At 41.1% G+C, this 27,213-nt stretch overlaps 1 protein-coding gene across 2 annotated transcripts in view; it reads right to left on the bottom strand.

The window, feature by feature from the left end:
- Nucleotides 1–27,213, bottom strand: part of IQSEC3 (IQ motif and Sec7 domain ArfGEF 3) — a 187,865-nt gene that overhangs the window by 91,874 nt on the left and 68,778 nt on the right. The window contains exons 2-4 of one of the 2 annotated variants that reach the window (XM_088141558.1): nucleotides 24,759–24,822; nucleotides 20,443–20,462; nucleotides 15,592–15,632 (exon numbers count right to left, since the gene is read on the bottom strand). In XM_088141558.1, coding sequence (XP_087997684.1) covers nucleotides 15,592–15,632; nucleotides 20,443–20,462; nucleotides 24,759–24,822 — 125 coding nt within the window. Of the gene's footprint in view, nucleotides 1–15,591; nucleotides 15,633–20,442; nucleotides 20,463–24,741; nucleotides 24,823–27,213 lie in introns of both variants that reach the window. The other variant, XM_088141557.1, reaches the window with a different exon arrangement.

Below are 27,213 nucleotides of genomic sequence, written 5' to 3'. Positions count from 1 at the left end.
CAGCCATTTTGTGAGAGAGCCTCTGGCATGCTCTCGAGGTGTGATCGCCAGCCAAGAAAGATTGCTTATATTGAGTCTCCCATTTCTGAACAATAATTCCATTTACTCTTGCGGTTGTTAACCAAACTTTCCCAAACAACTTTAGGGGTAATCGTTCAAGGGAATATTGGGAAAAAATATGAGGAGAGAAATGGGATATAAACATTCCCAGCCTCAGGTTGGCCCATCTAAAGCTGGGCCTCCTAACTCTACTTCTAAGAAATGTAGGGTTAAGAAACATCAAAAACTGTGTGCTTTTTTTCTGTTCCCCCCTAATGTTTGCATTTTAATTGCAAAAGAAGACAAAATCACAAAATACAGAGGCTGAATATTGAAGTATTGTTATGTTTCAGTTCATGTACTACAATTAGATATCCAGCTCAGATCATTTTTCACTCCAATAGTAATCAAATTAATTTATTTCAAGTCCTTATTCAGATCTTTCTTCCCTCAGGGGAACTGATGGAGCCAAGCTCCTAGGGCCTATGGGAGAAAATAGAAAGTCATCTCAGGACAACCCCCAGCTTCACTCCACCCTCCCAGGACACACTGATGGAGCAAAGGAACACCATTCATTTATCAGGGTCACCCACTGTGATGAGATCAAGGAATGCTGAAAGACTCCTTGATTTCCAGGTCCTGCTAGGAATCCGCAGGAGTTGCACTCCTGACCTTATCCCGTATGTGTTTAAACCACCAACTTTGTTAGCCTTATGACAAAAAAAGCTCCCGAAAAAGAATAATTTTCTGAAGCCTTGGAATCGCTTGAGAAATTATCCAAGCTCTTCTGTTCCCCCCTCCCTCCAAGGGATACTTGCTTTTTTGCTAGCAGGCAGATTTCCATTTGAAACCAGGCTTAGAATCAAAACATACATTAAATGCCACAACACAAAAGACCATTTATGCACGCTCAGTTGTGTGTTCTGTGAAAGCTATTTCCAGCAGCTCCAGCCAAATCAATGAAGAAGTATGGTTAGGAGGTCCAACATCTGACTATAGATTCCCTATTCCTGCATTAAAGAAAGGCAGTTTCACAGCCTCCAGTAGAAGCTAATCAAATAGTGATTTACAGGTTAGCCATCTGCAGGGGTTTATATCCAATGTGCTATACGTATCACATTTCAACATTCTCTGATAGAGCCATTCATACCAAGAAAAGCTGAATCGTTCAATCAGTACAAATTATGCAGTTTTGATAGGATTTTACATAAATGTAACTGGCAGCAATCATTTTTATTAAGAGTATTTATGGGTTTATTTATTGTAGATTGTTTTTATGATGATTTTATGGGTGTTTATGAGTTGCTAGAAGAGGCAGCATGCAAGAGTAGGTAAATAAATACATAATTTCAGCTTCTTCTGGTCATGGCAAAAAAAGAGGCAGGACAATTAAATCCCCTTATTAAGAAGAACTTAAAGAAACAGACTCCTGCTGAATTCTGCATCCAACAGTATCAAGATGAAATAGATGAGGGTCAAACATCAGTGCTGGACATGGAAGGCTTTTTGGGGTTGAGAACAAATGGAATTTTGAAACAGCTGTGGGCATTCTGGCAAACTGACCACTAAAGGAGACAGATCCAGCTAAAAAGTCCTGCTTTATCGGAATGTTCTGCCATCTCCTCTAACCTGATTCCCTTTGTAGGAGGCTCCCTACCACCCTTCTGTAAGCATCTGTCATTTGTATTTTCTGGGAAAGCTCACTTTGAGGTTATTGCTTTGCTTTGTGGCATGCCACATTCTGTCTTTTTAGAAAGCAAAATACTTCTAATAGTACAAAATAGAGGTAGTTCAGGGTTGAATTGTTAGGTTCTTGGTGTTCCCTGGGCTTGGTTGTTTTTTGAAGATGTTTCATTACCAGGCTAGGTAACATCATCTGTGCATGGAGAATGGAGTTTGATGGATGTCAGCTGCAAACTCTACTCTCCCAAGGACTGATGATATTACCTAGCCTGGTAACGAAACATCTGCAAGAAAACCACCAAGCCCAGGTAACACCAAGAACTCAACAGAAACACTTCTGCTGAAACCCCCAAGATCAGAGGCATCCACAGGGGGCACAAAAGGGAGACAAGTGATGGCACAGATGTCATGATTTCACAACATAAATACCATGATTTATGTACTTGTGTCAAACATCAGGAAGTAAGTATGATGTAAGGCCAGGGTTTGCACCTCCTACATGCTATCATTTTTTCCATCATCATAGCTTTCTTGGACACCTGTGCCTGAGACATGCTGTTGGTCAGAGCCAACAATACCAGAAATCTAGCTTGGCACAAAACAGCTTGCTAGGTTTCTGGGTTTTTCACTTGCACAATGAAATCAAGCTTCAGAAAGAGCACACCTTTTATGCATGGACTGTAGATATGGACTTTCAAATGTTATAAACTACCCCTGGGAATAAAAAGTGGCTAAAAATGGTCAAGAAAAAGGAACCTCCTGCCCCCCCAAACCTTCATAATACAGATAATAAGAAGCAATTAAATCTAAAATACACATATTAACACACAACTATAGTAAAATCATTTTCATGCAAAAAGGCAATCTAAGGGGGAAAAAAAACATTCAGAACTGATATGTGTTCTTGGCTCTTTTAAATAGTAATAAAGATATAGCCACCCCTCCGAATTTTTGTCTTGAACCATAAAAAGAAAAGTTAAACAATATGAATGATTTTTTAGCCTAAACTCACTGATGTAAGTCTGTTTTAAAAATCTCTTTCAGAAGCTGAACTTTGTCCTAAGAGATTTGCATTCAAATTTCAGCTCAGCTGTTCATTCTGGAAATACGCTTGAGTGTGCCCTTACTTCCTGTGTCAACATTTTATCCCATCCTTTAACACTACAACAGCGACCATTAAGCACACTAATTTATTGCCGAGAGAGAAGAAATGAAAAATATAATTCTGCATTGAAAATTTTTTGCAGTAAATATTATTTCTAAAAATATTTAGGCATGCCTGGAATGAAGATGCTTGTTTTAAGAGATGTTTTACAGGCCGCAAGACGCTCTGTGGAACCATTGCTGTTTATTCATAAGATCTGGAAATACTTTTGTGGATCGTGGGCTGTTGTGAAACAAAGCTGCACAGCTCCCTTAGGCTGACCTCCAGAGCAATTGGGTGATTGCTTTTTAAAAAGAAGTAACTGCAGTGTCACAAAGGATTTGTGTTTGTGAATTATTTGTCTAAACCCTTTGCCCTGATGTGTTTTCATTGGTTAAAAAAGTTGATAGCCTCTAGCTAAACTGTATGAAAAACAGGCAAGTATTAGAAGATCCAATGTACAATTTCCACCAGAGAATTAGGAAATTAAAACAGCATTAGTATGGTGATGCATGAAAAATGCGGGGGGGCATTATTCTAAAGTGTGGGGGGATTGCTTCTCTCTAATAATTTGCAGCTGATTTACCAAAAAAAGAACCTTTGAGACTGAGGCAAGGTTTACAGTTCACTAGCCCCTAGATTGGTGGTAATAAATGTAAAGCACTTACCAAGTACTCTTGCAAAAAGAAAAAAAAACAGTAAATAAGTACAAAAGACCCACTCCAAGTTGGTGGAAGTATTGTTGTTGTTTATTATGGGTGCTGCAACTGTATGGGTGTGGATAAAGAGAGAGAAAGAGAGAGAGAGAGAGAGAGAGATGCAACAGAAGTGGGGCATGTAATGATTGGCATGTTTTTAATGTCCATTCCACCGCACATCCCTCTTAGTTGGCCCCTGCTTGAGCTGTGAAACAGTGTGAAGCATGTTTTCATTTCACTGTTCTCATGTTGACTCTGTCTCTTCCTCTTCAGTGACACGCCAACTGCTAATGGTCCTCTTAAAAGACTGAGCTTTCTGGCTGCCATGTCCTGCCAATCACATCTCACTAAGCACAGAATAGAAGAATTCTGGCTTGGATCAAAGTAGCTGAAAATGCTTCCCAAAAGAGAGCATCCGGTCTAATTTTTTTTTTCATTACTCCACGCAAAGCATTATGAAATGGCTGCAATTTTTGTCTCAGCAGAAGCATACAATAATGGCAATAATAATGGTGGTTGGATGAATCAAATTGAATCAAAGAGTTTGGGATGTGGAGAAGTGCTGTTGGATGGTGTAAAAACAATGTCACGGATGTGAGGGACAGTTTTTGCAGGGGGTATAACTCCAAACAATTTCATTGAGGCATATACTATTAAGTATCTTTATTCTCTCACCCCTAAGTTTAAAAAGTACCTTCTCCATTCCTGTACAGCAAGAGACAGAGCCTATTATTTAGGAGAGCTGATGATTATTGCTACCTTAAAATGGAATTCCATTTTGACACACAACGCAGTACGTTATAAATTACCGAAGGGAAGAGACAGGAACATGTCTCTTCTCAATTCACTTGGGAAAAATAATTTGCCCTCAACTGAAATATAGCCAAATTGGATGTATAAAAATGGAGCCATTTCAGCTTAGGCTAAGCAGCAGTTTAACCCCTTCAGATGTAGAAATATCTTTTTGCTCCATCAATGAAAGAAGAACCTGTTGTTGTGCAAGTATGATGAATGGGCACACATCAGATCCAACTTACTCTTCTGAGAATCTGGAATATTGATATTTCATTTTTGCTTCTCACCTCAAGTGTACCTTGGCTGGCTTGTAACTTCTGGTTCCTTGAAGGATCAAAACAAACTTTCACCAGCTACGATGGCAACGCCATTGCAATCCCACGTTAGAAGCATGTCACAGTTCAAAGCTATATTGAGGAAGGCTGAACTGTAAACGGAAGTGGTTCAGGGATGAGATCCAAAAAGATGGATTCGGTTATGTTTCGTAACCCCCAATTGGTGCTGAGGTAGCAGGCAGCAGCCTGTAGCTGTGATGAATAATCCAGTGGGCACTTAGGAATGAGTGTGCAGCTGTATGATGCCTAAACTGTATTGAGTTGGAATTTAATTGCTCCATAATCACGAAGTAAACGCTTGCCAGTTGCATTGATCATGTTTCAAGTCTGATCTAAGCAACATTTTATACATGAGAAAATTAAACTTCAAAAGGAAGTTAACACATGCAAAGCCCAAGGGCAGAACGTTCCTCTCCCTTCTCCTCCTGATAGTCATTTAAAGATTTACTTCTGTTAGTTTTCATTTTTGGCAACTTTTCCAGGCATGTCACCATATTATCAACATTTAAAGAGGTGCAGTATTTGGAGCCAAAGCAGGAAAGATGGGCTTGGTACATAGATCAAGCATACCCATGCTAGAACTGAAGTCTGTGTTCTACTTCACATCTGAAAACTGCGTACCTCCACAAGTGTTCCTATGCAGTTATATCATCCATACTGATTTGCATCTGTTTAGTTCCTATATAGCAGTGTTTCTCTATCTTGGGAACTTTAAGATGTGTGGACTTCAATTCCCAGAATTCCCCAGCCAGCATGGGGAATTCTGGGAGCTGAAGTCCACATATCTTAAAGTTCCCAAGGTTGAGAAACACTGCTATAAACATACCTTGTTCCATGTATTTATGCGAAGGTACTAATGGACATACATATATGTACAGTATATGTACATATATATGTATGTCTATGTCTATGTATAAATTATATGAGACCCACCCAAAGCAGGGCATAAAGGCAGAAGGGTTTATTCTGGAAAACTTCACCATATGCAGCAGGTAGAAAAAATCCAGAATAAACACTTCTAAGAATTTACAACAAAAGATGGTTCTTACAATAAAAAAAAAAAATCATTCTGAAAACATAAAGTGATCCCCAAAGCAAGCAAGAAATCCCATCTGAACTGGAGGTGGCAATGATCTTCAAGTGCAAAAGTACTCAGAAGAATGAGAAAAGAACCAGTCTGGGGCTGACCAAGCCTTATTGGGAGTTATAAAGAGGATGAGAATTGAAGAAGTTTGGAGCCACCACACAAACCAAGGAACAATGAACAGCAGTTTTCCCACCTCAATTGTTCTGGAATTCCAGCTGAGCCTGGCCAGCTAGAGACGGATAGGTACTATATGCATAGGAATGTATGTATGTAGCTTTTAGTTCAGAAAATGAACAAGAAAATGTGTAAACCTGCATATGTTTCTTTCTGTTCTTAGCAATAACACATTGCAGGTGTGATAACGACCCTCTTTCTGACACTTCTTGTGATAGGTGTGGGTTGAAAGTGCTCCTCTTAAAGTTGTGGCTTCCGTTATTTAGGACCAGATATACTTCAGCAGGATAAACAAGGAGGAGGAACACAACCTCAAATCAACACAAATCCCAGCGCTTGACGGATTTTCTGTTTTTAATGAGAATCGCTACTCAAAATCCCATTCACATACTATTGCACACAATAACAATTTTATTGTAATAGTTGATTTTACAGTAGCTCGTCCTGCATTTATTTACAAGGCAAGAGGGTGAATATACCATTGCCCCAAAATATATGATCAATGACACATCCCTCAGCAGGAAGAGCTGGGAAAGGCACTACAAAGCACCTTAATGTTTAGCATATATCAGTTGAAGTGTATGAGCAAGACACCTCCATCACCCTTACATTTAACTTGCAGAGGTGCTGAGAAGGAAGGAAAGAAAGAACTAAAAGGCAAAGTGATGTTACTGCAAGAATAAACAGGCTTTTACTGGAAATGTCATGATTCAAATTGAAGCCCCGTGAAAACGAGGGTCGCTGTAACCCAGCCTCATGGGGTTGTTATCATAATCAAAGGAGGTGATAAAAATCCATCTCAAATTCTTTATAGAAGAATCAGGTAGAAATTTTAATAAATGTTGCCTGACCATGGTCCGCTTCAGCTATTCATACTAGAAAAAGTTAGGCAAGGCATCTACAGAAGGAAAGCAAAACACAGCAAAACAGAAAATCCAGGGGTTTGTTAGAGAGAAGCAAAAGAAAAGGGAGATGATGGAGGGACAATGTGCTTTCCTCCCATCCTTGAGACAGGAGGACAGGATGTCAGTAGGAAAGGGCTGTCCCCACAGCCTCTATTTCACTGCACTTCAACAGTGAGGCCAAGAGTGTTGGTCCCCTCAGAATATAATGGAGGCTACTTCCAGGATACAGTAACTAGAACTGGTGGGGTCCCAGGCCCCCTTTTTCCTCCTACCTAGTGTCACCTATTGGCAGAAAAACCAACAACCAATCACCACCTTGAATGTGTGGCAGGGTTCAGATTGCAAGCTGTCGTTTTTATTATTTCATGAGTACTTTGCCTTCCTAGCATGCTTACCATGGTGAGAAGGCAGACTGCCTGGGGAATGGTGGTTATCAGCTGTTCTTATTGGAGCTGATCATTGGAGATTTTTGTTGAAAGTTCTAGCCAATATGGCTACAACTTTTTCAAAGCCATTCTGGGCTTTTAAGTCCTGCCATGCATGTCTTTCAAGATCTTGGGAGACATGCTCTGCAACCACTCCTCTCTACCCACTCCTCAGAAGGGGGAAATGTTGCTGAGCGAAGTTCTGCTTTCTGCTTACCAGTGGAAATACTGGCCTCCTATAGACCTGCATTCATTCTTATCTAAGGCCAATATTCCCCTTCATGGATCACTGCCTTGTCGTGGCGAAGGGGCTTGCGTAACTCAGTGAAGCCATGAGCTATACCGTGCAGGGCCACCCAAGACGGACAGGTCATGACAGAGAGTTCTGACAAAATGTGGTCCACTGGAGAAGGAAATGGCAACCCACTCCAGTATCCTTGCCAAGAAAACCCCATGGACAATGTTAAAAGGCTAAAAGATATGATGCCGGAAGATGAGCCCCTCAGGTCGGAAGGTGTCCAATATGCTACTGGGGAAGAGCGGAGGGCATTTCCAAGTAGCTCCAGAAAGAGTGAAGCGGCTGGGCCAAAGCCGAAAGGACGTTCAGCTGTGGATGTATCTGGAAGTGAAAAGAAGGTCCGATGCTGTAAAGAACAATATTGTATAGGTACCTGGAATGTAAGATCTATGAACCAAGGCAAGCTGGATGTGGTCAAACATGAGATGACAAGATTGAACGTCGACATCTTGGGAATCAGCGAACTGAAATGGATGGGAATGGGTGAATTTAATTCGGGTGACCATTATATCTACTACTGTGGGCAAGAAACCCTTAGAAGAAATGGAGTTGCACTCATAGTCAATAAGAGAGTGGGAAAGGCAGTAATGGGGTACAACCTCAAAAACGACAGAATGATCTCAGTGCGTATCCAAGGCAAACCATTCAATATCACAGTCATCCAAGTCTATGCCCCAACCACTGATGCTGAAGAAGCTGAAGTTGACCAGTTCTATGAAGACCTACAACACCTTCTAGAACTAGCACCAAAAAACGATGTCCTTTTCATCATAGGGGATTGGAATGCTAAAGTAGGAAGTCAAGGAGTAATCGGAATAACAGGCAAATTTGGCCTTGGAGTACAAAATGAAGCAGGGCAAAGGCTAATAGAGTTCTGTCAAGAGAACAAGCTAGTCATAGCAAACACTCTTTTCCAACAACACAAGAGACGACTCTACACATGGACATCACCAGATGGTCAATACCGAAACCAGATTGATTATATACTTTGCAGCCAAAGATGGAGAAGCTCTATACAGACAGCAAAAACAAGACCAGGAGCTGACTGTGGCTCAGATCATGAGCTTCTTACTGCAAAATTTAGGCTTAAATTGAAGAATGTAGGGAAAACCACTAGACTACTCAGGTATGACTTAGATCATATTCCTTGTGAGTACACAGTGAAGGTGATGAATAGATTTAGAGGATTAGATTTGGTAGACAGAGTGCCTGAAGAACTATGGACGGAGGTCCGTAACATTGTACAGGAGGCAGCAACTAAAACCATCCCAAAGAAAAAGAAATGCAAGAAAGCAAAATGGCTGTCTGATGAGGCTTTACAAATAGCTGTGGAAAGAAGGAATGTGAAAAGCAAGGGTGAAAGGGAAAGATATAAGCAACTGAATGCAGATTTCCAGAGAATAGCCAGGAGAGATAAGAAGGCCTTCTTAAATGAACAATGCAAAGAAATTGAGGAAAACAATAGAATGGGGAAGACTAGAGATCTCTTCAAGAAAATTGGAGATATGAAAGGAACGTTTAGTGCAAAGATGGGCATGATAAAGGACAAAAAAGGCAGGGACCTAACAGAAGCAGAAGAGATTAAGAAGAGGTGGCAAGAATACACAGAAGAACTATACAAGAAAGATCTTAATGTCCCTGATGTCCACGCTGGTGTGATCACTGACCTTGAGCCAGACATCCTAGAGAGTGAAGTCAAGTGGGCCTTAGGAAGCATTGCTAACAACAAAGCTAGTGGAGATGACAGGATTCCAGCTGAGTTATTTAAAATACTAAAAGATGATGGTGTTAAAGTGCTGCACTCAATATGCCAGCAAGTTTGGAAAACGCAACAGTGGCCACGGGATTGGAAAAGGTCAGTTTACGTTCCAATTCCAAAGAAGGGCAACGCCAAAGAATGCTCAAACTATTGCACAATTGCACTCATTTCACATGCTAGCAAGGTTATGCTCAAAATCCTACAAGCTAGGCTTCAGCAATATATGAACCGAGAACTACCGGATGTACAAGCTGGGTTTCGAAGAGGCAGAGGAACTAGAGATCAAATCGCCAACATTCGCTGGATCATGGAGAAAGCACGAGAGTTCCAGAAAAATATCTACTTCTGCTTCATTGACTATGCAAAAGCCTTTGATTGTGTGGATCACAACAAACTGTGGCAAATTCTTAAAGAGATGGGAATACCAGACCACCTTACCTGTCTCCTGAGAAATCTGTATGCGGGCCAAGAAGCAACAGTTAGAACCGGTCATGGAACAACCGATTGGTTCAAAATAGGGAAAGGTGTACGACAAGGCTGTATACTGTCACCCTGCTTATTTAACCTATATGCAGAGTACATCATGAGAAATGCCAGGCTGGAAGAATCACAAGCCGGAATTAAGATTGCAGGGAGAATCATCAACAACCTCAGATATGCGGACGATACCACCCTAATGGCAGAAAGTGAAGAAGAACTAAAGAGCCTCTTGATGAGGGTGAAAGAGGAGAGTGCAAAAGCTGGCTTGAAACTCAACATTAAAAAAACTAAGATCATGGCATCTGGACCCATCAATTCCTGGCAAATAGAAGGGGTAGAAATGGAAGCAGTAACAGACTTCATTTATTTGGGCTCCAAGATCACCGCAGACGGAGACTGCAGCCATGAAATTAAAAGACGCTTGCTCCTTGGGAGGAAAGCTATGGCAAGCCTAGATAGCATATTAAAAAGCAGAGACGTCACCTTGCCGACAAAGATCCGCATAGTCAAAGCTATGGTTTTTCCAGTAGTAATGTATGGCTGTGAGAGCTGGACCATAAAAAGGCCGAGCGCCGAAGAATTGATGCCTTTGAACTGTGGTGCTGGAGAAGACTCTTAAGAGTTCCCTGGACTGCTAGGAGGTCAAACCAGTCAATCTTAAAGGAAATCAACCCTGATTGCTCATTGGAAGGATCAATAATGAAGCTCAAGCTCAGATATTTTGGCCACCTAATGCGAAGAGAGATCTCTTTGGAGAAGACCCTGATGCTGGGAAAGATTGAAGGCAAAAGGAGAAGAGGACAGCAGAGGATGAGATGGTTAGATAGCATCACTGAAGCAATGAGCATGAAACTGACCAAACTCAGGGAGGCAGTGAAGGACAGGAAGGCCTGGCGCAATATGGTTCATGGGGTCACGAAGAGTCGGACACGACTTAACAACTAAACAACAACAAAGGCCAATATTCCCATCTCTCTCTCTTTCTCCTTCTCTCTCTCTCTCTCAGACACACACACAAAACAGGCTACACAAGCAAGGTGTCCTTTTGGAGCCACAGCTGAAATGGCTATGAAAGTGCAGAGCCCACTGACCTGCTCTAGGCCAAATGGAGCCCAGATGATCACTGACTTCCAAAGGCTCCTCCTTCATGTCCCCCAGAATGTCCTCTTGGAAGATCCAGTGCTAGAGAAAACATTACTTTCATGCCTGAACATCTTAGACTGACTTCAGCCTGACTCAGCAGTGGGATGGAGACTGTATAGTGAGGATACATTCTTGACTAATGAAATTCAATCTTAACAAAATCCTGATCAGCATCTCTAAGATTAATATGTGGATTGGAACACTAGCTATTAAATATGCATTTCTTTAAATGCTAAGACACAGCTTTGAGAAGTTTAAAATATTTGTTTTAGACACATATCCCACCTTTCCTCCAGGAGCAAAAGAGGGTATAACACAACCTCCTCCAATTTTCCCTATATCATTAAACCTGTAGGTAGGTTAGGATGAGTAACTGGCCAAAAATCACTCAGTGAGTTTCCATGGCTGAGGCTGGACTTGAACCTTAGATCTCCTGATACTAGTTCAACAGCTTTACCACTATACTACACTGGCTTCTTACGGTCTAAATCATGCTCTAAAAGGCATTTGGAAATATTTTAAGAAATGTTTTAAATACATTTTCAAATCTTGGCATTCCTGATGGTGAGCAACCAATGACATCATTGCCCACAATAGAGGATGGCATCATTAGCAGTGCAGCTGGGGCCATATGTGTTTTCTCCTTGCCTCCACAATAGTCTCTCTTCCCACTGCCATAGTAGGTGCCAGACTGGTTAGGTGCAGATTATTCCAATGCATGGTGTTGCTCCCCCCCCCCCAGATTTTAAAAACATACTGATTAATGCAGATGACAGGACAGAATGAACTTACAGAGGGACACATTCAAAAGTAGTAAGAACCAGAAATAAATTGATCTGCCCATTCCTCATTAGACTATATGCGATAAGCCATATTGTACGTTCCCCAAAACTAAATTTTGTGGCCTGTAGCTAAGTGTAGAACAAGGATCACAAGGAAAGGAAGTCAGGGAAGGGCAGGTAATGTTAGGAGGGGGGAAATGGTATGAGCTTTTCAGACTTAACAAGGAAGATTATGGGAACGGGGGGCAAAGTTATTGAGGAAAATGTTGAAGGGAAGGAGAGAAGTGATACTATATGAATGTTCACTGGGCCACTCAACATGTACAAACAAAAACAGAGAAGGGACAGGGTCATCAAATGGAGTTGGAGTCCTTCAGTCTGGTATCTTACAAATTATAAACAATATGGTCACATCATAAAGTGTTGCCTTATTCAAAATCAGACACTAACAAGATAATACTTTATTAGATGACCACTGTTCAGCGGTGGAAATCAGACTCTTCCCCATCACTTGACATATGGTTAAATAAAGTATGGTATCTATAGAAAAAAAAAGAACACACAAATTAAAATATATTAAAGGATATGCAAATCCAAAAGATTTGTATGATACATGGCATCCTTTTATTAATGTTACTACTGAAGATAATAAAGATAAGATTCCTCAGGACTATGGAATATTCCGATCCAAAATTTAACCTGATCACTTTATATATTATTATGTTTGTTTGTGTTATCTTTTTAGGAGTTGTCTTATTGGTTTGTTGTTGTTTTTTAAATAAAGTAATTTTTTTTAATGTTATCTTCAGCCAGTGGGTGATACCAAACTGTTCCAAGATTTAAAACATGACAATTTATTTATTTGCTTATTTATTTACAGGACTTATATGACCACCTATCTCATATAATGACTCTAGGCAGCATGCAGTGTGGCTGACATAAGAAGAAAACTGTTGGATTAGACCAAAAGTCTATCCAGCCCCAAAACCTGATTTTTACAGAAGCCAGCTAGAAAACACCAGAAGGCAACTGTCCAAAATTCTAGGAAAACGGTCAATTTAGTTTTATAGGAACTGCTGAAGGCTGCTGAGAAATTGCTAATTCACCCCCTGCAACCAGTGTTAAGATGTCTTGTTATCAACTACCAAATGAAAAGCCACTCAGAATGCTTTTTAACACACATCATTAAGAACTGGGAGATGTAAATAAGTGGCAAGTAGTGAATATATTAAAAAGAAGGCACACTGTGTATGTTTAAAGTGAATTCTGACCAATAGATGAACTTGTATTCATAAAGGTGATCTGCAGACTCTCAATAAACAGCAAGAAACATGATTCTGGCTTGTTTGACAAGGCACCCCTCTGAATTCCTGGTTTGCACATAATGCTAAGCAAACCCTTGACAAAGCTGTCAGAGCTGGTTAGCTACTTCCAGGGACAGGAGGAACCAAGCAAGGATATCTGATTTCCATGCTCCAGTTTCTTATGATGCCAAATATGGCCAACTTTAGAATGTTAAATGATAGTACGGCTCACCAGATTGGGGAGGCAGGGTATGTTACAGGTCCCCTCATTAAGGAGGTCCATCTAGTGGGACCTAGAAGAAGGGCCGTCTCCGGGGTGGCTCCCTCTCTGTGGAACATCATCCCTGCAGAGATAAGACTGGCCTCCACCTTGATGCTCTTCCGCAAGGCCCTGAAGGCATGATTTTGCCAGGAGGCCTGGGGATCCCAGGTCAATAAGGAGCCCATCAAATGGCTAGCGTGAATGTGTTGTTGTCACCAGGGGGGTGGGGGAGTGTAGTGGGTTTTGTATTTGGGATTTTTATTCCTGTAAGCTGCCCAGAGTCACCATGAGTGAGTTAGGTGGCCGTATAAATTGCTTAAATAAATAAATAAATAATGTTCCGAAATTTATCTGATTTTGGGAAGGGTATAATCAAGGTATTATTGTGTACTTAATAAGTAACAAGTAGAAAGAATGGGGCGTTCTGGAAGTGAGAATGGCTAGCTGGCATTTTAACAGAAACACTCCCCACTACAAATATTTTGTGATCAGTTTCACGTTTTATTTGTGGTTACAGTGACATATTTGTATTATTGTATTTAATATATTTTTAAAGGCTTGTGGACTCAAAATCATAATGCTAACAGTTCACTGGGAGATTCTGGCACATTAGAATTTTTCATCACCTTTGGTAACCCTGAATGATTTCTGAGTAATTTCACTCCCTGTCTCTTTGGTGTCACATATTATGGAATATTTTTCTCCTACATATAGGAATGAAACATCAGGTTTTCCCCACCGCCACCAATCCAGCTTCCACAATGGACTGTGAAAATCCATGGAACAGACGTGTAAGCTCTCCCCTCTCCAACGGTGATTTCAGATTTCCCCTTCATCATTGGAACAGAAAAGAACCTCTGTCATCTCAGTCCCATTAACTTGCACAGAAGGAAATGTGGGATGCGGTCCTGTCAGAGACGGTTTTCAGCAAGGCCAATTTTAAAGATTATTGTTCTGGAAATCTAAAAACTCTGCCAGGAGACTTGGAGAAATGGTGAGGCAATTACAGGCCTATTCAAATCCTCTGAATGCCTGCCTATCATTAACAGATAAGACCAGCAGGAAAAATAGGTGCAACCGTTCCTGAAATCATGGGTTGGGACAAATAACAGTCTATATCTGGCAGCTTAGGTTTAAAAAAAAAAAAAATGAAGCCCAATTGTTGCCTAGTTTCCTAGCTGAAAACTGAGATCACTTTGCTTGCATTCCCCCCACCCCAGAAACCTGGCGGACTCAGAAAAGTCACATTCATATCATTCTTAACAGCTGCTACCGCTTTCCCTTTCCCCTGCCCCAAGGCCGAGGAATTTACCTTGGGGTATGTGAGCATTGAAGAATGCATCTCCAAACATCTATATATCTATATCTATATCTATCTATCTCTGATAGGAAGTTTTGATGATCAGTCCCAGAATCCCTTGAAGGAAAAATGGATTTTCTGTCTTATTTCCATCCTTCCTGATTGTAGGTATGTATCCTGCATGCACCTCAGAGTTGGGGGATGTAGGCAATAATAGGTTCATTTGCAAGGTAGTCTCTAGATTGCATTTGGTTTTACTTGCAGCACGTTGGCCAAAATGTGCCAGAACATCTGGTGCTATCTTAACAATTAACAAGAAATGTTGAAAAATACACCAATACAATTAAGCTGTTAACATCTCTACAGCTTCTCCATACCAACCCCCCCCCCAACACTATTAATCAAAGCCATGATGGGCAGCAGAAGTTTAGTGATGAACTAAAGGACAAAAATGTATGTCAGAAAGTGAATTGGTGTCATCTATTATGGGTGTGTATGAAAGCAGGAATCCTGATGTTGGTGAAAGTTGCATGTTATGCTCCAGTGAATAGTAATAATTGAAGAACCAGAGAAAGGAAAAAATGTGCACCATTTTGAATGAATGTGATCCAGGAGAAATTATTATTCTGTTAGGTGATATGAATGGATGGGTAAGAATAAGGTGAGAGAGCACAGAAAAAGTGATATGGCCATTTGGAGATGCTAAGTAGCATACAGTGAAAAACAACAACATACAAGTATTACATGAGTCCATGTATCAATAAATATTAATAGTAACCTAATATGTGTAATCATGTCAATCCCCTCCTACCAGGACCAGAAAAAAACCAGCATCATAGCGCACACAACTTCACAACTGACTTCTTAGTACCTGAAGGCTATGCCCCCCCCCCCGCCCCAAATTAGTGTTTGATCTGCTTTCTTGACTGTCAGGAGGAAAGAGTTCATTCTCACCAAACTGTTCCAGAAGAAGGGAGCCATAAGAGAGAATGCTTTCTTCCAAGCCTCCACCCGTTTGCCTTCCAGATGGAGAAGACTTGCAGTGTGCCCTCTCTGCTAGAATGTACCTGGTTTACTAATAACCAGCCTCTTGAATTACACCCAGAAGCAAACCAATAACTAATGCATCTCCTGTTGAACCATGATTGTAACAGTATTCACTTGTTATTAAGAGAGCTGCATTTTGCACCAACTGTAGTTCCCATATGGTCTTCAGAGGCAGCACCATGTAGAGGAAATTAGAGTAGTCCAGCCATGAGATGATAAAGGTGAGAGTGAATGTTATTAGTGCGTTCCTGTTTCAAGGAAGTCTGCAACTGACACACCAGATGGAGCTTGACAAAGGCCTCTCTGGCTTCAGCTTTCCTCTGCTCCTCTAACAGGAGCTGTGAGTCCACGAGAATGTCCTGATAGTGGACCTTCCCTTTCAGGAGGAGAGCAGCTCCATCCAGAGCTACAGATTAAACTGTTCTGGAGTTGGTTGGCTTCTGAACCAGCAGCCACTCTGTCCTGCTAGGATTGAACATGTCTGAACCTGTTTTCTTCCCATCCAGACCCTAACAACCTCCAGACTGGGAGTCAAGACTTCCACCACATCTCCTGCTTGGCCAAGGATGGAGATATACTGGGTATCATCAGCATCTTGATGATATCTCATCCTGGGCTGAGAGGGCCTCTCCCATTTGTTCATGTAGATGTTGAACAAAGAATGATTTCATTCACATCTTCAAAAGATACCTGCTTCTGTTCTTGCTTCATAATGGTCTACTCTGTATACATCCCTACTGGTTTTATAGAACTACAGTTCACAGCTTCCCTTGCAGGTAAAAACTGGCTATTAAACCAGTTTAATCACTATCCAGCCGCTTGCTTAGTCACACTTGGAGTTTAAGATAGAGCCTTTGACAGTAATTTTGCAGAAGAAAAGACTCAAGTGTTAAGCAAGCATTCGTTTAACGTAATGCTAATGTATGGCTGTGAGAGCTGGACCATAAAAAAGGCCGAGCGCCGAAGAATTGATGCCTTTGAACTGTGGTGCTGGAGAAGACTCTTGAGAGTCCCCTGGACTGCTAGGAGGTCAAACCAGTCAATCTTAAAGGAAATCAACCCTGATTGCTCATTGGAAGGATCGATAATGAAGCTCAAGCTCAGATACTTTGGTCACCTAATGCGAAGAGAGGACTCTTTGGAGAAGACCCTGATGCTGGGAAAGATTGAAGGCAAAAGGAGAAGAGGACGGCAGAGGATGAGATGGTTAGGCAGCATCACTGAAGCAATGAGCATGAAACTGAGCCAACTCAGGGAGGCAGTGAAGGACCGGAAGGCCTGGCGCGATATGGTTCATGGGGTCACGAAGAGTCGGACACGACTTAACGACTGAACAACAACAACAAAGTGGCCAATGTGCTCTATTTTTTTTTTTCCAGAGGGTTGCTAAGTATTTTGCAGCTTCAGCAAGTCCTTGAATGTGGAAAGCAGCTTCAGTCACATATCTCCTGTAAGAGGAGGAGTCAATAGCCCACACGCTCAGCCACAGAGGCCTCCAAGTCTCTCAAAGAGATAAGAGTCCCTTCTCTGTTTATTCTCCTTATTAGTCCCTATTCTGTTTAATCGGCTTAGACTGATGAGGCAAGGCAGCAGCACAGATCAGCCAAGCTGTTTAATTAAAGGATTGCAGCTCAGGACTGCAGTTTGGGGGTTTCTGTAAACGAGCTATGAGTACATTATTTAATCCACCACATGGAGTGGAGCTGAGGCATTAATGAAGAAAACTCTAATTAAAACTAGATGGCTGGCAGTTATTAGCAGCATCACTTCTGACAAGCTCCCTCCTTTACACAAAAATGCCTGATCAGGAAAAAGAAAGTGAGAAGAGGGGAGAAAAGTCAACCTGGATTATGTAATTGGGGATGCATTTGGAATGAGAAGGTGGGGGAAAGACACCAGTCTCTAAAGCTGGGGTGATGCTTCCTCAGAAAACCCAGCTTGACTCATCTGGAAATATGGCTGCCTCAGTATGAGTTGGGGGGGGCAGCTAATGCTAAAGATCTGATTGGCCCCCAGTGAGTCAATTTGGTTGACTGTCAATTTAGAATATCAGTCTGGTTCACTGAAGCCCTGATTGGTCTCCCTTGTGTCTGAATACATCACAGGGCCCCTTTATTATTATTATTCTAGAAAATGAGAGCAATCAGAGAAGATAATGTGTCTCTTTTCAGGTCAAGGATGGCTGAAAGGATCCATTTCCTGAGGCAAGAGGAAGATCTGGTCCTCTCATTCTCACAGGTTCTTCCTCAGCAGCAGCTATAACACCACTGAGCTGGGCATCTATTAACTGCCATTCTGAAGTAACTGCAGATTACTCAGCCTCCATCAGGGGAGTCCACAAGGAGGTAAAAGAGTCAGGATGGCTTTCCTGGGCTGGTATTGCTGGCTGCCAGCCAACAGGATAGCAAGGTGGGTGCCTGTCATAGTCCAGTGATAGGCCAAGCTCAGGAAGAACCCTTAGAGGAAAAGAGTCCTTTTTATCAGTACCTGAAGATGGTAACTCTAAACATAGTCAACAGACTTGAGACAGGTCAAGACCAGGAATCAAGTGATGAATCCAAGGGGAGTGACAGGGGACCTGACAGGGTGGAATCCAGAGTTCCAAGCACAGCACAGGAAGGCAAACACAACAGAGCTAAGGCTTGAAAAGTTGTTCTCAGGGAGTGAGACCAATAAATCAGAGCCTCCACCCAATATACCATGGAGACATGTACTCTTTAAAGTGTGCTCTTCTACTGGCAAGGTTTTTGGCAACCCTTTCCAACCTGTGGAGCTCAGCTCTCCGTTGCTGGATTTTTTATCAGACATGGAAAGCTGGACTTCTGAATCTGAGAGGCTGTCAGTGGGTACAAGCAAGGTGTCCTGGGGGCTTGCTGGATCTGCCTCAACCAGAGTGGAGACATTGGCTCCACCACGGTTGGCATCACCTATGCCAAAACTATTGTCCCTAGATGGCCCTGGCTCTACTTTCTCCCCCTCCTCCTCATTTGAGGTCATGTCCAACAGGGCCAATAACAATGGCAGCCACAACCATGTGACTAAAGTCCTGCTCCTTTTTGATGTCCATCACAAGGCACATAAACAAGGAAGTGAATTCACTTGCATGGTGGTCGTTGCCAGCTTGACTCTTCAGACCTCCTCCATGCAGGTATCCTGGCCACCACAAAAGGGCTGGATTCTTGCAACATACTCAGCTGAGTTACTGACTTATCTCGCCTGGTGGGTTGGCCCAAAACATTCAACTATAAGCTAACAAGGCATCCTAGGATTTCACAAGATCCTGTCTTCTCCCCTATTCTGTTTAAACAGCTACCTGAAACTGATGAGTGAGATCATTGGGAGATTTAGTGTGAGGCATCATCAGTATGCTGAGGACCTTCAGCTCACTCGCTTGCCTTCTCACCAAATGCAGATAAAGGAGCTGGAAATGCTTAATTGGAACTGGCTGCAATAAAGGACTCTATCAGGACCCAGACACTGAAACTCAAACCACACAAGTCAGAAAGGCTGCTTTTTTATGTCTAGCTGAGTGGTACTCAAACAGTTCTAAAAGAGATGCTACTCTAAACGATCTATCTTTAAAGCAGTGTTTCTCAACCTTGGCAACTTTAAGATGGGTGGACTCCCAGAATTCCCCAGCCATCTTAAAGTTGCCAAGGTTGAGAAACACTGCTCTAAAGGATCAAGGTTCTAGTTCAGGGGTGCTTCTAAACCAATATTTTAGAGCCGAAGTTACTACAAATGTAATTTTAAAACACTAGAAAAATAGTAAAACAATGAAACAACATGGTGCTTGATGATTTCTGCATCAGAATACTACATGTACATCCAGTTGGTGGAATGCAGGTTTGCAAGACAGGTTGGCTAGGAAAGTTCCTAGCTTGCATAAAACAGCGTGAGTGTGCACAAGGTAAAACTAGGCTTTAGACTTATGGCATACCAGTCAAAATGTATGAGAATTGACTGACATTGTCTGTACAGTTAGCAGGAAATGCTGCATATGGCACAAATATAACTAAGGCTGATAACCTTACAAGTAGTCCTTCTTTAATGATCACTTGTTCAGTGACTGTTCAAAGTTACAACAGCACTGAACGAGGAGATTTATGACCGCTCCTTGTAGTTGTGGCCATTGCAATGTTCCCATGGTCATGTGATTGCAATCTGAGTGCTTGGCAACCAGCTCACAATTACAACAGTTGCAGCGTCCTGCAGTCATGTGATCACCGTTTGCGACCTTCACTGCTAGCTTCCAACAAGCAAAGTCAACGGGGAAGCCAGCAGGAGGTTGCAAATGGTGATCACATGATGTTGCGCTTAACAATCATGTGGGATTTGCTTAATGACGGCAACTAGAACTGCCACAAGGGCTGTTGTAAGTCAGCATGGTCATGTGACATCATGCTTTATGACCGTGTCACTTAGCGACAGAGTTGCTGGTCTCAATTACCATTGTTAACTGAGGACTACCTGTATCTCTCTTACTAAATGTATTATGTGAAAGCCTCAGCTGCTGCACTCCATATAACACTCCTTACTGTGATGACTATGTATGTATGTATGTATGTGAGACTCTGCATGTAGAAAGCTCTCCCTAAGGAGACCAGCCTGGTACCTACACTGATGTCCTTTCAGCATCAGGCTAAAATATTCCTTTTCTTCCAGGCATTTCTGTAGTTTTATAGTCAGTATGATTTTAAATGACTAGTCTGTGCTGGGATAGTGAATTTAGCTCATTTGTTTGTATTATCTTTCCTATGCTATTCATTAATTATCAGTTACTGACAGTTCTTGTCACTTTGCTGTTTTTCTAAATGTTGTTGTTTTAATGTTTTAAGAAACTTTTGTAACTTCGTAATCCAGCCAGAGGACTTTGGTTAGAAATATAATAATAAAACAAATAAAACAATTGTCAAGATCCTGAGCTGGCTAGTTCTTGCAGTTGCCTACTATAACAACACTCCCAGCTTTCTTGTGATAACTGCTGTGAGGGAGCGAAGTGGGGTTGCTGTCTGTGCTTGGGAAAGGTAAGCTGCAGCCGGGCAGAAACACTTCTCACCCCATTTTCCTTGACTATTCACAAGCGTCCAGGCCAGCTTTCCAGCTGCCTGTGATAATGAGCCACACCCTGGCATTTTCGAGGACATGCAGACGTCCAGAGGCAGCCTCATCCCACCCAGGCCCTTAGCTTAGAAAAGCAAGCATTAAGACAGAGTGGGAGAGGGGGTGTGTGTAAGAGGAAAGGTGACAAACAAACAGCCTACAGACGGGGAAGCAGAGGCGATGTCTGAAGACTGGCAGCTATTACAAGCAGGCAAGAGGACTATCATTCAACAGCCAGGACCTCAGGTTCTGGTGAGCAGCATATCTGGGTGGGAGCCGAGCTTGGAGCTTTGCTGGGAGCTCAGTAGTAACTAGAAGAGGAGCAACCATACTGAAGCAGCACCTCATCTCAACTGGGGCAAGAATATATGGAAAAAGGCAAAAGTTGTAGACTCTGAGACTCTTGTTTGAACTGAGTATTAAAGACATTGCTGGAGAAGTCTCTTAAGAGTCCCCTGGACTGCTAGGAGGTCAAACCAGTCAATCTTAAAGGAAATCAACCCTGATTGCTCATTGGAAGGATTGATAATGAAGCTCAAGCTCAGATACTTTGGTCACCTAATGTGAAGAGAGGACTCCTTGGAAAAGACCCTGATGCTGGGAAAGATTGAAGGCAAAAGGAGAAGGGGACGGCAGAGGATGAGATGGTTAGATAGCATCACTGAAGCAATGAGCATGAAACTGAGCAAACTCAGGGAGGCAGTGAAGGACAGGAAGGCCTGGCGCAATATGGTTCATGGGGTCACGAAGAGTCGGACACAACTTAACGACTGAACAACAACAACAAAAATTAAAGACATATTTATATGACAACAACACCTTGCAAGTCCTAGACGGGTGGAGAGCAATAGTCTGTTGTTGGGGAAGGTGTGTGCTGAAATGAAACATTTTGTATGGATTTGCTATGCTGTGGTGTGTTTGGTCCTTGGAAAACAAAGAACCCTCACAACTGTTCAGTGCAAATCACTCAGGGTGAGGATGCTTACAAATTATAATATATTTTGTCATTAGTTTCACTAATTTTCTACTACAATATGGCAATCACAACTTGGTTTTTACCAGGTTCCTTCTCAAGAGAAAATGTCCCAATTACAAGATTACTTGTAATTGCTTTCTCCAAGTTTCCATACACCCTCTTGTCATCTTGCAATCTAGGAGAGTCTTTCCCAACCTAATAATCTCCAGATTTAAATTTCCAGAATTCCAATTTGCCATGCTGTTTGGAAATTCTGGAAGTATAATTCCAACATATCTGGAGATCACCAGCCTGGGAAAGACCAATCTAGAAGCACTAAGATGTATTCCTCAATTCCTCTACTATGATGGAAAAGTTAAGGAATAATGTCATCTTGTGATGACTCTCCATCTCCAATGCTTTCCATATGGGTAAAATCTGCAGGGGAGATAAGGGTTCCAAATGATGAAATGTGTAAATTATGATCATGCAAATACTGTAAGGGCAACATTTGTGTGATGATGTCATCACACATGTGGTGGTGTGGACATCATTCTGGCATCACTGCAGTTTGCCGCAGATGTCACTTGTGATGCAGCCTGAGAAAGTGTGAAGATTTGCATGAATGGGAATCTTAATATCTAAAATACCCCCAAGAAATTGGAATCTATTTGCACTACAAAAGACTGAGATTTAGTTACACTATAAACACAAAAATCCTTCTACTACATGGTGTTCTCTAAGGAACATCAGACAGACATAGATTCTGAGAAAAATTTCTTATTATAGCTCTCCATATAATAAAATTCTCTCTATAGCTCTAGCATTTTAGGTATTCCTTAAGGATGCCAAGAAATTCTTAAGACAACCCTTAAGAAAATGTATTATAAGTAACAGATGTTTGGATATTGAGGTTTTTATTGCCCATTAGTGCTGTGTTTGTCCACATTCATGAGTTCATTCAGACTGATAAATTAAAATCTAACTTTCATTAGGGGAATGTGTGTGTGTATGTGTTTTCAAAACTACATATGTGCCAACACAGTAAATACCTTAACTAGGAATATAAACACAATGTAGATGGTCCAAAACAGAGTTAATTAACATATGTAGGATTTTTTTAAAAAATCAAATTTTCAAATAGACACATTTTTCATGTGCATGCTTAAAAAAACTTAACTAAATTGGCAGATCCAATTGTGTATCCAGCACAAAGCAGATACAAACCTTGACCAAGCATATAGAAAACAAGAAAGAAAAGGACAGATTGTGGTCCTTAGAAGAGTTGAACCAAAATAATTCAAAAGCAAGTCAGATTGTTGGAGGATTTGGCTTTTTAATTGCTGTTGCCTGTTCAAATGATCCTGGCTATGGTAGGAGTTATGGGAACAAAGTTTCTCCTCCTCCTCCTCCTTCAGTCTCCTGCTTATAATCTCATTTTCATGATTTCATTCTACATGTCTTCACTTTGGTATCTCTGGATTAAAATGTCTCTTCTTATATGAATTGGTTTCAGGAAAAATGCCATTTCTAGGGTAAAACAATGGTGTTGGGGGGAATTGAGGAGGACAATGCCCAGAAGGAATAAAATGTAAATATTGGTGAATATTATACCACTACTGTGAAAATTCCCTCCCACATGGTGAATTGCTCTGCTCTAATCCTATCCATTATTATAAAATATTTGTTTTCTCCACTTCAGAACTAGAAACCTGAGGCTCTGAATAGCTCCTTCTCAACCATTATACCTAACCTTTTAATTTTGAAGCTCTTTTTTTTTTCTTTTTTAATGTTCCTTGTCAAGGCAGCTAATAGACATCGGATCCAGACCGTCTCCTCCACTTTTTTCCTGAAGGACAACTGCCTTAATGGGAGTCAGTTGACATGCAGAACTAGACGTACAACTTTTGCTTTGGGCAAAAGAGGCAACTACAGGATAAATTACCACATCCATAAAGAAGCTTCTTGCAGAACATTAAGCCAGAGTTAGATGACAAGGAAGGCCAGACACTGGAAAAGATGTTTGGTCACCTTGCTATGACGTTAAGAAAATACTAGGTTCTTACTATTTCCTATCATAACCTCCCACTCCCTGCTTTGTCTTGTTCTGAGAAATTCCTCCCTTCCCTCCCAACCTTTTGGGCAGCATACCTTCATGAACTCGTGTTACTTACCAATCTATACTATTAACCCAGACCCTGAATCCCTCTATTTTCCTAGCAGTGGAAAATGCTCTTCATTGGCTTTGCCATGAAGCCAAATCAGAATGAAGACAGAAGCAGAAGTAATGTTACCAGTTCATACTCTGTAATTTTTTTTCATATAAAGCATAGAGGATATGACACTGGGCAGTAACAGAGAACGTACATGGCATTAGTGTTAAATGGGTACTGACTTTCTTCCAATTGCTGAAAAGGGAGCAAAGTTCTGAGTAATTGCTAAAAATCCCCATCATTTTTTGCCTGAGCCTTCTGTCTTTTCCCTACTATCAGTCTCACTGTTCATCCCTTTCTCTTTTAATATGCCAACACTCAGTAACCATTTCATGTGCCACTGCATAATTTTGCACCATAGTGAGGGTCCGGGCACCAAAATATAAATATATGTATTTTAAAAATGGCCAGATCTTGCCTTCAAGATCTCATACCAAGTCAGGTGAGAATGCTAAAAACTCAGAACCTCTCATGCAGTATCACCAACATCTCGCCAGATCTGATGGAATCATAACTTTTGGTCATTTGTTTGAAACTCTTTTTTTTTCTTTTTGACAACCATTTTGAAGTTCCAAGGACACCATCTGCAGATGGCACAACCATCCTATGCTCCAGAAGAATAGACTGGAGGAAGAAAATCCCTTGCTACCAGCTGTCAGAACGGGCTGTTTTTCAATAAAGACAGTCATAAGGATCAGGGTGTGGGTAAAAAGAAGTCTATATACTTTGAGTGTGCAGGTAGAAGTAGAGCAAGAAAGTGAGAGAGGGGACAAAGAACCCAAGCAGGGCATGAACTGACAATTTTCCCACCTTGAAGAAGAGTCTGCAGATGAAGGCTTTTGCTCTGCATCAGCAGCCGGGCAGCAGAATTGGTGTAAAACAGTCTCATTCCTGTAACAGAAGACAAACAAGTGGCTGATGAGAATTCAGCTCATTGGCTCTCATTTATGTCCATTCCTGGCCTGGTCGTGCCAGTCCTTAAAAAGGCAAAGGTAAAGTTTGATATTATTTTTAAAAAGTATTCACTGTACAATCAGTATTCACTGTACAATGCCGAGTGATCCACCATCAAACTGAGTGTCAGTATGAACGGTATGCAGAGCATCTTGGGCATTGTACCACTCTGAGAGACTGCATGTTTGAGTCCTCCTCCATGTTAAGATCTCTCTAGTGAAGCCAGGAGAATGCTTAGCTAGAATGTTCTTTGAGATTCCATCTTTAGAAGCATTAATATCTCCCATATGAGTATTAGAGTTAGAACAACCATGACTAAGACCGGACCACATATCTTGCTGAACTTGCTATTCAATTCTGGAAAAAAAAAAAGAAGTTACTGGTTAATGAAACACTGTGTCCATTATGTTTATATGATGGGTATATGTACTTTTTAAGTGAACTCTAAAAGTAACACCAACCTTGATGGAGTTTTACATTACAGTCATATTTGCCATTTGAAAAAAAAAATTCCACGATTTTAATAATTCGGTCGAGCTGTTTTGCCTTCCTCAGATATAAAAATATTAACAAATATCATATAAAGCTTTCTCACATCCTGAAATACTGGTCCCCTAAATGAGAGGCTTTAATTCTTCCAGAGGCTAACAATTAACTTTTTAGCCACTCGTTAACAACTCTTGCATTAGAATCATCAACTAAAGAAGGATGAGAGTGAAATTGGATCCATTATTATCTATATGCTGTCACCACCTCTGCTGTTTTCAATACTTCTAGCCAACATTAATTTCAGATATGTCCAAAAGCCCTGCTTTAACAGGAATATGTTTTAATTGCTGAAATGAGAAAACAAAAGAGAACAAGAAACATTTAAAAGTTTGAAAGCCTGTAGAAAATAGCATTTCCTAGTGCAAGAAGGGGAGAACATCTTCCAGTGGATTTCAAAGAAAGGGGGAACTTTCAAAGCCAAAGGATTTCAGAGCTACAAAGGCTTTGAGTTGTATCCTAGAGGGAAACAGAATAAATAAATATTAAACACGTAGAGGATCTCAAGTAGACAATATGGAGATATTATTCAGATACTCTCAACTCAGGTATGGAAAAGCTGAGTTTTCAAAGCTCAAAACGAGTAGTCTGACTTCACCCAGAAATGAACCAGAGAGCTGCAGTTGACCAAACACCAGTGCATGTTTATGCTACTGATCCCAGTTAAATCTCACAACTGTATTCTAAATTATCTCCAAAGAGTCTTAAGAAGCATGTATGCTGACTAGTGACTCATCTGAAATTTGTGATGCTAAGCAAGATTATGTTGTTCTTATTAGATTATATTTGATTTTTACCTTTGTTTTATTGTATAGTTCTATTGTGTTATAAGTCACTGAGAGTCTAGGATGGAGGCAGTAAGCATATTCTGTAAATAAATGAACCAATAAAACTGTATGCACCCAGTATAGCAACCAAGAAGAGAAAAAATAAAGCATGCAATTTTGTCCAAGCAGTTGGGAACAAACTCAGGTCTCACAGTTGAAGCTCATCCGTCACTAGAGGTACACAGACTCTTCACGATTGGAGGAAATGGGACATTCCAAAGAGGAGGGTACTTTATGAAACTTGCTTTATGAAACATACCATGCATTTAAACATTTTATTTATTTTTGCTTCTCTTTCCCCCAGCACACACATTCTTTCATGTCCTAAACAGATGCAAACACACACTGGAGTTGAAGCTGTGTGGTAACAGTCTCCTCCTCCTCCTCCTCCTCCTCCTCCTCCTCCTCCTCCTCCTCCTCCTCCTCCTCCTCTTCCTCTTCCTCTTCCTCTTCCTCTTCCTCTTCCTCTTCCTCTTCCTCTCTTAATAATAATAGTAATAATAATTCCAAATAATAAAATGTTTATTCTACAACAAACATAAAAAACAAGCATACATTTGTTAGTCTTTAAGGTGCCACAAAAAACCCCTATTACTTTTGCTGCTAGAGATTATTATAGTTGCTGCCCTCTGCACATTAATTCTTGCAACTGTGTACACGATACCAGAATGAAGTAAAGATTGGATTTTGAGCATTAGTTTCATGATCAGGAAAAAAAACAACCTCAGATTAATTACTGTAAATGCATAACCTGAGGCAAGGGGTTACTCCAGATAAAGGCGGCCAAACTTGGCTTGTCAGGAGTATACAGTACAAATAAATAAAATATATCTTGGCTGTTTATCTGCCTCACCATGTGTGCACCTGGGCCCTTTTCAGGACCATTCCCATTGCCACCATCTCCTCAAGCTTCCACGCATCCAGATCATATACTGCCAATGATTCAGACATGAAG

The sequence above is a fragment of the Python bivittatus genome, unplaced genomic scaffold (genome assembly GCF_059951505.1).
Source record: "Python bivittatus isolate LINGU-HERP-01145 unplaced genomic scaffold, Pbiv_v1 ctg000330_np1212, whole genome shotgun sequence".
NCBI lineage: Eukaryota > Metazoa > Chordata > Lepidosauria > Squamata > Pythonidae > Python > Python bivittatus.
Note: the sequence above shows the minus strand (reverse complement) of the source record. Positions and strands in the feature narration are given on the sequence as shown.